Genomic DNA, 10,766 nt, shown 5'->3' on the forward strand with positions numbered 1-10,766 from the left:
AAGGAGGTCATATTGATCTACAGCACTCTTGAGGTTTGCTTGTCTGATTTCTTTATGGGTCAAAACTGGGTTCTCATTATTGACACAGACCCTGCCTAGATATGATGTCTGTCTTCTGCTGTAGTTTGCTTGGTACAGGGACATGAATCAATATTAATTATGATAAATTATTAATCATGACTTTGTCTTGGGATTGCCAGTCAACATGAGTGTTGGAGAACAACACAGTCCCAAAGCAGAGCACTATGCTGTTTACTGTGGAGTCTTATGCACGTAAGATGACTTTGGTGCAGGTCCCAATACTCAAGTCTTGCACTTTAACCGCTATTCCCCCTGCTGTCCTGGCAGATATTTGCAAGTAAGGAGCATAGGGAGCTTTCAGAGCAGGGTTCACCAGGTGGGTCACTCATGGGCTCTACGACCCAGATCCGTAAAGTGAGCACCGCCAAGAATCCTCTGCAGCATTTCCACCGGCCAGGTAAGATTTGGGCTGCTGGTACGGCCCTTGATGTCACCCTGGATGCCAGACTGACTTTTGACAACTAACCCACTATTCAGCATCCAGATATGTGATTTTTCCATCTGTGGACCGAGATTATTGATATGATTTATTGTTCATTTTCATTTACCGTATTTCGTCTACAACATTCAGTTCACAATAAATTGAGACTATATCTGAAGATTGTGCCAAGTGTCTGTGTGGGAGAGACTGTGAGATGCACTGAATTGTGGGAACAGTGTACCCACCTTCTCGGTTGCGTTCTGGCATTCTACAGTCTCACTTGCGTACTCAAGTGTTTGTGCTTTCATCCTTCCCTTCTCTAGTTATTTATTTAAATGTGACACATAGCTTTAGTTTTCTTGAAGCCACTTTTTTCAAAATACTTCTATATACACTAGTCTTCATTTTTTTTCCCTTAAAGAAAATTAAATTTCTGCATAGAGCTCATTGTTGTGCTATTCACCTAAAAAAAAAAACCTTAATAGAAAGCAACTATAAAATAGCAAATCTTTAATTTCCGAATTTATTTATAATTTAGAGTAGAAAAAAAGATGAACAAATTCGTTGTTCTTATCTTTATTGCAGATGTGGACTTTAAAACATTCTGATATAGTGAAGAAGCTTTTCCAATACAGGCCCATATTTGCTACTATGACCGAGTGCCTGGATATAATCAAATGGGGAAAAAATTCAAAAATAAACAGGATCAGATGGCAAAAAAAATAGTAAAACCACATTAAAAATGCAACTGTGAAAGGAAGAGTGTATAATGTTGTTGTTGTCGTTAGTCCTTCTATTTTAATGTGTTCTTCTGCTTTCTCCTTACCTTTTGGCACCTTATGGTGACTTTGGGCTGAATGTGGGATGGGCTTGGAACCAACTGGAACTTCCCCATAAGAAATAATGGAAAAAATTAATGTATCTGTTTTTTATATTCAATCAGTTTTCAGGAACAACTTGGGACTGGATAACAGGGGATAAGTGTAATTGTTATGTGTTAACTGCACTGAATTCATGGTTCTGTTCTGTTGCTCGTTCCTGCAGACAACGGCACCAATCCATACAGAAAGCCACCCATTTACAAACACGGTAACAAACCTCTTATTTCATTTTTATTTTTGCTGTTATTTCATGAATGTGTCATAAACAGGGCCTGTGTCTCAAACGGTACACCTTGCAGATGGCGCAGTATCCGTCTTGCATGGCAAACACATCGAGGACCTCATTATAGAGTCATCCAAGTTCCCCGCTGCCCAGCCACCAGATCCCAACCAGCCGTCTAAAATTGAGACCGAGTACTGGCCCTGCCCACCCTCGCTGGCCACCATGGGTATGAGCACCACTCCACCTCCTAGAAGTCTGGCTAGTGCAGTGTTCGCAGTACATGTTTTTGTTTGCAATTGATTAGTTGTTTATAGCTAACTGTTGATTTTAATTGGACTTTAATATTTGCTGACATTTAACAGTAATTGTGTTATTTCATTGCGAGTGTTATTTGGTTTTAAATTTGATGACAATATAGATGACAGATTTCACGCTTCAAATGTGTTGCATAATAGTTTTTTCCAGCATAGGATTTTCCATTACTTTTAATGAGTTTGAGGTCTCTCTGATGTGGCTCTTCTAGTGATTCCTTATAAGTTGTGTTTGGTTTTATCAGTAACAAAGCAAGTAGAAGTTCTGTCTCACAGCGCCTGGGTGGTGCAAGAGGATGTGGGTTCGATCCTCAGTCTGTGTGGAGTTTGTATGTTCTCCCCGTGTCTGTGTGGGTTTCCTCCTACAGTTCAAAGACGTGCTGTTCACGTTCACCCATAGTGTGTGAGTGACTGAAAGAGTGTGTTCCACTGATGTATGGATGAGTGACCCACTGTAAGTAGCGTACAGTACATTGTAAGTCACCGTAGTGAATAAAGTGTGTGGGCTTATGGCATTACATAGTATCCCTTGGAAGTCACTTTGGAGAAAATCGTCTGCTAAATAAATGTAATTTAAATCAATGTAAATCACTCTGGAGAAGAGTATCAGATAAAGAAATAGAAATTAATGTAAATGTTTAGCACTGAGGCAGGAGCAACTGGAGAAGAAGGCAATGTAGATGCACTCGGTTCCCGTATGCCCCCATTCCACTGTTGCCATAGAAACGGAGTGGAGGAGGAGAGTGCAGAAGAAGGATGAGGAGGCTGAGGAAGAGGAGGATAACGAAGACCTGCTGGAGAGGGCCCGCAAGCGCCAGGAGGAGGAGCTTAGCAAGGTCAGCAGAGGGCATCGCTCCACCAACGCTATTCAGCCACTCATGCTGGCCTGTATTCATATCTAACAGCCTGTGGGGGTGCCTTTCAGATACAGTCCAACCTTGGCAAGCTCATCTTAAAGGAGGAGAGGGAAAGAGCCGGACCTATCCGCAGAAAGACCCGCTCACTGCCCGACCGGACACCTGTACCCCTCGGTGTGTGTGTGTGTGAGACCTTTGTTGAGAAGATGAAATGTTCCTCCATGGCAGCACGATGTGAGGATATGCAGCCTGCGATGATGGGCCTCACTCCGAGGCCCTCTTGTGGTAGCAGTGAACACCCACATAGCTGTTGGTGCTATGTAAGAGTTCACTGCTACTCTTCATACTATGTGTTATTAACAATATTTATAAACTTTGTTGTGATAACCATTGTTTACACAACTGGTTAATTTTTACTGTATCAATTCAAGGTAAGTGTTTTGACCAAGGGCACTACTGCAGAAGTGGGATTTGAATCTACATTCTTTGACTAGAAGGCAGTGGCTCTAACCATTACTCCACCCACTGGCATATATATTGTAAAGGTATTTTAAACCAGGTACCAGCAAACTCCCTGAGCATCCAGGTTTTGATGGGATTACATGATTAGTTTCTATTAAATTCAAACTTTTACTTCTCCAAACCTGTAGGTGGATCAGGAGTCAATATTTTTTCTAACATTTTTGCCATAATTAATTTATTTTGGTTTGTACTGAAGCCAAGAATAAAGAAAGCTGGTTAGAGCCATTGTCTTGCCTTGCTGTAATTCCCTTGATCAAGGTACTGAACTGATAGTTAAAATTACCCAGCTGTTTAAATGGGTAAATTATATTAAGCAGCTTAGTGTAAAAACTTTACATGGTAAACACCACTGTTTACATCGTGTGACACCTTCAGTTAACAGCTCAGTTGGGCATAATTATCTAAACCCACAACTGGAGGGAAACCAGCAGTACAGGGGTTCAGCAGGAACAGGGTCCAAATCCACTGCTGTATGTAGTGACCCCTATGTAATTTAAACAGAGAAAAATTCTTGCTCTGTGCAACTTGAAGAGTCAGATATTTTCTATAATTATATTTCAGTTTGTTTCCACCAGGCCTTGATGTTTATATAATTCTTTTGTTACGTTGCGTCAGAGTGCGCCGTCACCATTTGTCATGGGAACAGTTGCTTAGCAACCTGGTCCATTTGCACCTTCTGCATGCAGCCAAGTACGTGGTGATGCTTCGTGAGTGCAGCCGTTCGAGTTGGAGCTCAGAGGCATCGGGCAAGATCTGAAAATAAAGCGGCCTCTCAGACAGCTCAGCCCAGACGGAATCCATAAATCCCATGTCACTTTGGACAGAGTCCCTTGCTGGCAGATAGCTTGATGGATGAGTTTCTGGGCTGAGGCGCAGCCAGCCCCTGCATTTGAGCCCTGCAACTCACAATAATTCAGATGAGCATAGCTTGTTTGCCTCCTGGAGACAGAATGACTTGCTGCCCCTGTTTGAACGTCACATCCGCAGTCATTAAGCTAATGACTTTAGAGGAATGTTTTTCGCTGACGTCTTTAAGAAAATGATGTGTACTGAAGTAGAGAGGGCCAAGTGGACAAATTAACAAGGAGAGTTCTTTTTGAAAGCCTGTAGATTCTCAGTTGTGGCAGAATAAACTCCTGACCCTAAAAGCTGCTGAATCTCTCCCAGCATTCCTAAAGGGTCTCAAGTACAAGTCGTTCAGTGCCATTTCTCTCCTGATCTCCTGACAGCTAAATAAATTACAACATAGCATCATCAATGATTATCTTGATCATCCTCCTGCATTCACTATAAATTTTCAAACATACAGACATTTTCCACTTAACATATATTTTTAATTACATTTTTACTTACCTGTTTTCTAAAATTACTGTCGGGGTGGGAGTACAGGCAGTCCCGGATTACAAACATCTGACTTACATGCAACCCGTAGTTATGAGTGTAAAGCCTATTATATTAAAAATCTGAGTTGCATACAATGGTTTGTAATAACAAAAGGGCACTGCTTTGCGACGCGCATCAAAACATTGTGCGTCTACAGCGATTTGTCAGCTTGTGGGCGCTTAAGCCCAAGGTAGGACAAAGAATTGGTTCTTTTCAGTCGGACCATGTTGCTGTTAACAGTATCTCGTGTGTGTTACTGTATTTGGCTTTATTTTTTTCTTGTTTCTACCCTCGTAACCATGGCACCAAAGCGTCAATGTGATGCTAGTGATGGTGATGCATCAAAGAAAAGGAAAACGATCACAACTGAAACTAAAGTGGAAATAATAAAGCAAAAGGTGGAACGCCAATGAACACTGAAAAAGTGAACATTAAAGTTTCTTTAATGTTGTGCATGCATGCACAGACACACACACACACACACACATACTCTCTCTCTCTCGCTTTTTCTCGCCCTCTCTCGGCACTCAGCTATAAAAGACACCTCTCAACCTCTTCCCAGCTGCGGAATCTCACTTAACATAATCGTCCCCTCTGCGTTCTCAAACCTACAGTATCTCGCTTTGCTCTTCCAAGCCCCATCCCTCATCGTGCCCCAGTTCCGTTCCACATCTCTTTGATAGCGACTGCCTGCCTTGTCCCCCAACCATGATTTTGGATGCTCGCCTCTGTTACTTCACTGATCGACTGACCATTTGCCCGTCCCTGCCGACGAGATCACGTTTAGTCCTTTGATTCTGAATAAATGTTCCTGCACTTGGGTCCAGCCTCCTCTGTATATATACACACACACACACACACACACACACACACACACTCTCTCTCTGAACCGCTTGTCCCATGTGGGGTCGCAGGGAACCGGAGCCTACCCGGCAACACCCTCTGTATATACTAAGACAAAAATTTCACAAACTGACGTTAGATACCCACCATACCTAACTGTTCCGAGTTGCGTCAATATACAAATTAAAGACAGACTGAGGAACAGAGCTCGTTCGTAATCCGGGGACTGCTTGTAAATGCAACTGCCAAACTGAATGGCTTTGACCTGCAATTCTGCATACAGCGTATAGATGGCAGTAAAGAGCCCCCAAGCAGAACAGGAGTGTGGAACCACCTTAATTGAAATTTCTCCCAGTGTTCACACCGCCTGCCTAGCATTCCTCAGTGCTGGGGTTCAATAACAAAATGAGGAATGGTACACATGTTATCCAATGAATCAGTCACCAGTAATAATGTTAAAAGAGTAGTCTTACAACATAATTTTTATTTATTATTGCTATGTCCAGGACCTATCCAGTGAAAAAGTGGAGGGCCATCTGTACAATAAAGCATTTATTGTTTGTGACATAGGTATTGAATTTAACAACAGTTACAAACAGACTTTGTATCAGATATGTAAATGTAAATGTTGTGACACAAAAGGTCAACAGTCACAGCTGACCGAATTCCTGTGATTTCACTGTGCGACTAGAAGACAGGTAAATGCAGTAATTACCTTGACCCAAAGGCCAGTTTTTATGCACTTATTGAAAACATGATACATATTATAAAATGTCCATGTTCCTCTTATCCCCCCTCCCCCAGGTCCATCCTCCAATGCCTTCAAGTCCACCTCCTTGCCTGCCTGCAGCAGAGGCGGCCTTACCCGGGTGGGTGAACCACGTTCAGCCTGGCCTAATTACCTGGCTTTATTACCTGGGTGTATTTAGGGTGCTCAATTTGAGTTGCCCCAGCTTTTCTGGAAAATTCCACAATATTACCCCGAGGTATAAATCATTGTAAATAACATTGTCAGTTACTCTGGAAAAAATCATCAGATAAATGAATTTACTTATAACTAACTGGCACGTGACTACCTGCCAGTATAGGTATACCAGCCCCATCAGGAAGGCTGATTAATGCAGAATGTTTATGAAATATTGACCAGTGTTCATCACCCTTAGATTTATATGTTTTATTGAGGGTGATTGTTTTCACGTGTATCTTCCAATTTTACTGTTTGAAAACCCTCAAAGTGTGAAACTTCTTCAGATTACGACGATCTGCTGGGCACTGACCGTAAATACGTAATATAAATTGAAACCACAGTCCATGTGGTGTAAAACAGACGCATCTTTCCAGCCTGAGGCCAGAAGGACATTTTTATGGACATTAAAAAGACTAGATGGATTGTCAATGGGAGTTTGTTGGACATTATATGGATGTTAGACAAATGTCAGATGAATGTCAGACGGAAGTTAGATGAACGTTAGATGGACACTGGATTGATGCTAGATGAACATCAGATGGACATTAGACACATGCTAGATGGACGTCAGAAGGATATTGGATAGATGCTAGGTGGACATTAGATAGACATCACATGGGCCTTAGACACACGCTGGATGGTTGTTTGATGGACGGAGACTCTGATGCCCTGCTATCATCTCCTTCTTGTTTTCCAGCTTCAGTCTGCCGACTTTGCTTCCTCTGACAGCGACAAGGGAAGGCCAGGTAGACACTTGATAATATTGCCGTATATATGCGCTATACTTACTGTATATATGCCGGCATTGCCAAGTATGGCAATTGTATCTGTATTGTTGCACCACAATTCTGTTACTGAAAATAAAAAAGGAAATGAAAATGTCGCCATGGTGAATAAGGTGTGTGGGCTGGTAACACTACATAGAGTTCATTGGAAGTTGCTTTGGAGAAAAGCATCTGCTAAATGAGTAACTATAAATGTGTATTGTCTTTTACTTTTTTGTTTTGTTTACACCACTGTGTTTTTAACTGAGGCTAAATGAAGAAACTTGTGCCATGTGAGGTATTGACATTTAATCTACTTGTCTTTGTCCTTTTCTTCTTGTCCCACAGGTGTGCAGGTAAGGGTGTCAGAGCACACACACAAGCATTAGTAGTCTTGAAGTGTGTGTCCTCTCACTGGGACATCTTGTTTTTGAAGTCTGGCCAGGTTGTCACCTGCTTGAGAAATTCTCTAATACTTGATGTATAACAACAACAACAATAATAATACATACATACATACACACTGTCTGAACTGCTCATCCCATACGGGGTCGTGGGGAGCCGGAGCCTAAACCGGCAACACAGGGCGTAAGGCTGGAGGGGGAGGGGACACGCCCAGGATGGGACGTCAGTCCGTCGCAAGGCACCCCAAGCAGGACTCAAACCCCAGACCCACCGGAGAGCAGGACCTGGTCCAACCCACTGCGCCACCGCACCCTCCTAATAATAATAATAATAATAATAATAATAATAATAATACAGATTTCCAGAGATAGTATGTAGTGACTGTTTTGGTTTCTGCTCTTGGCCCATGCAGAATGGAGAATCTCAGCGGGGTAGGATGGACCGGGGCAACTCGCTGCCCAGCATGCTGGAGCAGAAGGTAGGCATGAACTTATGATTCATAATTCACAGCCAGCATACATTACAGCAGTTAAGGCACCAGACTTGGAGACCAGAAGAAGTAGATGCAAACCCAGCATAACTGCTGTTGTGAATGTAGACAGCAGGGTGCCTGGGAGGCAGGTGGTGGTGTGGTGGTTAGAGCTGATACCTTTCACTCAAAGGACCTGGGTTTCACTCCCACCTTATGCTGTTGTACCCTTGATCAAGGTATTTACCCTGAATTGATACAGTAAAAATGACCCAACTGTGTAATGGGTAATCACCATAAATAGGTTCACACAGTGGACACTTTGGAGAAAAGTGTAAAGAAATAAATAATAGAGGTTATCCCCTTCTGACTGCACTCATTAGTCTGTTCATGTTGTATCATATACCTGATTTTATGAAATTGTTTTTACATGACAGCAATCTTGTTATACCTGAAGTGTTTTAACAAAACACAGCATCAAAGAACACAATATGACAATAAAGCAATTATACTGTGATTGAACAATATTTTCAGTTTGTTATCCATGTTGCTAATTCTTTTTTTTTTTTCATTTTTTTGGAAAACCCTCGAAATATAATTTAAAAAATAATACTGTGGTGCACTAGAATGTTTGGTGCAGTCCAGCCAGTAAACTGTAATAATAATATAAAATACTTTTACCAGACCTGCTCAGGCAAATATGCAGCGTCCCAGATTTAAACTCACACTTTCATGAGCTCTTTAGGTTAAATATGCTGTATTAATGTGAGTTACGCAGTGGTTCTCGCTTGTCCCTGTGAACACCTGCTCTCCACAGATCTACCCCTATGAAATGCTCATTGTGAACCCAAGGGGGCGCAGCAAGCTTCCACCAGGGGTTGACAGGACCAGGCTGGAGGTGAAGCTTTTGGAAACTCCTGCTGTCCTTCTGAAATGTCCACATTTATCTCCATGGGACCCAACAAAAATGTTCTCTAAATATATTTCTAGTATTTCTATGAATCTGTTCAAGCCCCTTTCCCAAGTGTGTGGTAACATTCACAAGCACAGAATGTCCACTGTAAATGACATCGTAGTTCAGCATTTTAACATATACAGCTTGGAAGTTACACTAAAAATATGTATGCCCTCAAGAACATACAAAAATGACTGCTTGGCTGTCAGGAGGATACAAATGTGCAGATAAATATATGTGTGTTTGTGCCTTTAATAACTCTATAATATGTGAAATATGAATCAACACAAGTATTTCTTCAATGGCTTGTTGAAAGTTGAAACTGAGACTGTGTCTCGCAGCCTAACGTCAGACGCGCAGCTGTGCACCACCTGACCTAAGCCCCACCCCTTTTCTCCCACCACCGCAGAGACATCTGGCACCGGAGGAGTTTCAGCACCTGTTCGGTATGACCATCGAGGAGTTTGACCGGCTGTCGCTGTGGAAGCGGAACGACCTGAAGAAACGCATCTCTCTTTTCTAACAGGCACCGACAGACCATGCCCTCATCTTAAAGGGCCAGACGTAGTTTGCATATATCTGACATGAAATCAGGGAAAGGATGAGAAATCAACACCAAACTATTAGACATAACAATACAAATGTGGTTCCATAATCGTACTGATAATTTATATGTAAAGCAGCTATATTGGGTCTCACACCTAGGGGACGCCATGTCCGTGCCAGGGCCTCATCCTCATGGGTGGCCACTAACCACAGGCCTCGGGATGGAGGTCGTCTCCACATATTACGCTTAGCGACTGTATGAAAGCGTGTCCGGCTCACATGTATAAAGCAGAAGCAGTGATGTTCCTTCCGTGTTGCTCACATCGGGGGCCAGAACAGCCACTCGGTGAGAAATATATACACACACATATTTTCTCTTTGTTCTCTCTGTTCCCAATGTTATTTCCAAACAGCCACATAATAAATGTTCCTTTTCGTGGAGAAATGGCTGTTGCTGTTTCTTTAAAATGACACTTAAATTATTAAACTTTTTTGACCTGAACTGACAGCCCTCTTTTTTGACTTTTTGTCCTTTGACTTATTTTTAACAGCATTAAACGTGACAGAAAGTACAACGTTTTTGTTTGAAAGGGTGAAAAATACATTTTCAGTGCTATAACAGTTATAGGTACCTTTCTGAATTAAAACAGCAGGGGCATAGTGGTTATGGCCAGTAGTTATGCTGTACCATGAATTAATGCAGTAAAAATTACCCAACAGTATAAATGGTAAATAAAGCACTGAGTAACCTAGTGTACAAAAGTAACACCAAGTCTCAAAATAAATAAAGTTAACAAAAGAAAAGTTTATTTTGTTGAGCGTGTAACATTTGTTATGGTCTGTTTCACTAAGCATCTATAATTTATTTATTATTAGTGGTATTATTTATTCATTCAGAAAATGTGTGATATTTGTCACAGATTCTGACACTCAAGACAGACACCAATTGTGACAATGACAGGCATATTAAGATTTTCCAGAGATGAATTGTCCATTTTACTCCGCCCACTTTCCTGCCTTTACATTCATCACACTTTTCTTCAGCAACTTACACTATTAAGCCACTTACAGTAATTTACCAGTTTTCAGCTGGGTGATGTTTACTGTACTTTCATCAGAGGGACTACTGCAGGAATGT

The 10,766-nt window shown here is 41.7% G+C and overlaps 1 protein-coding gene across 4 annotated transcripts in view; it reads left to right on the top strand.

The window, feature by feature from the left end:
• The window catches only part of dmtn (dematin actin binding protein), a 31,050-nt gene extending 20,918 nt beyond the window's left edge, over nt 1-10,132 (top strand). For all 4 annotated transcript variants that reach the window (XM_018732936.2, XM_018732939.2, XM_018732938.2 and 1 more), the window contains 11 exons: nt 349-478; nt 1,547-1,591; nt 1,683-1,832; nt 2,641-2,753; nt 2,843-2,948; nt 6,327-6,391; nt 7,187-7,235; nt 7,602-7,609; nt 8,071-8,136; nt 8,945-9,025; nt 9,492-10,132. In XM_018732936.2, the coding sequence (XP_018588452.1) occupies nt 349-478; nt 1,547-1,591; nt 1,683-1,832; nt 2,641-2,753; nt 2,843-2,948; nt 6,327-6,391; nt 7,187-7,235; nt 7,602-7,609; nt 8,071-8,136; nt 8,945-9,025; nt 9,492-9,605 (927 nt within the window). In that variant the 3' untranslated portion in view covers nt 9,606-10,132. The remainder of the gene's footprint in view (nt 1-348; nt 479-1,546; nt 1,592-1,682; nt 1,833-2,640; nt 2,754-2,842; nt 2,949-6,326; nt 6,392-7,186; nt 7,236-7,601; nt 7,610-8,070; nt 8,137-8,944; nt 9,026-9,491) is intronic.
• Nucleotides 10,133-10,766: the final 634 nt, after the last annotated feature.

Source organism: Scleropages formosus, chromosome 6 (assembly GCF_900964775.1).
Source record: "Scleropages formosus chromosome 6, fSclFor1.1, whole genome shotgun sequence".
NCBI lineage: Eukaryota > Metazoa > Chordata > Actinopteri > Osteoglossiformes > Osteoglossidae > Scleropages > Scleropages formosus.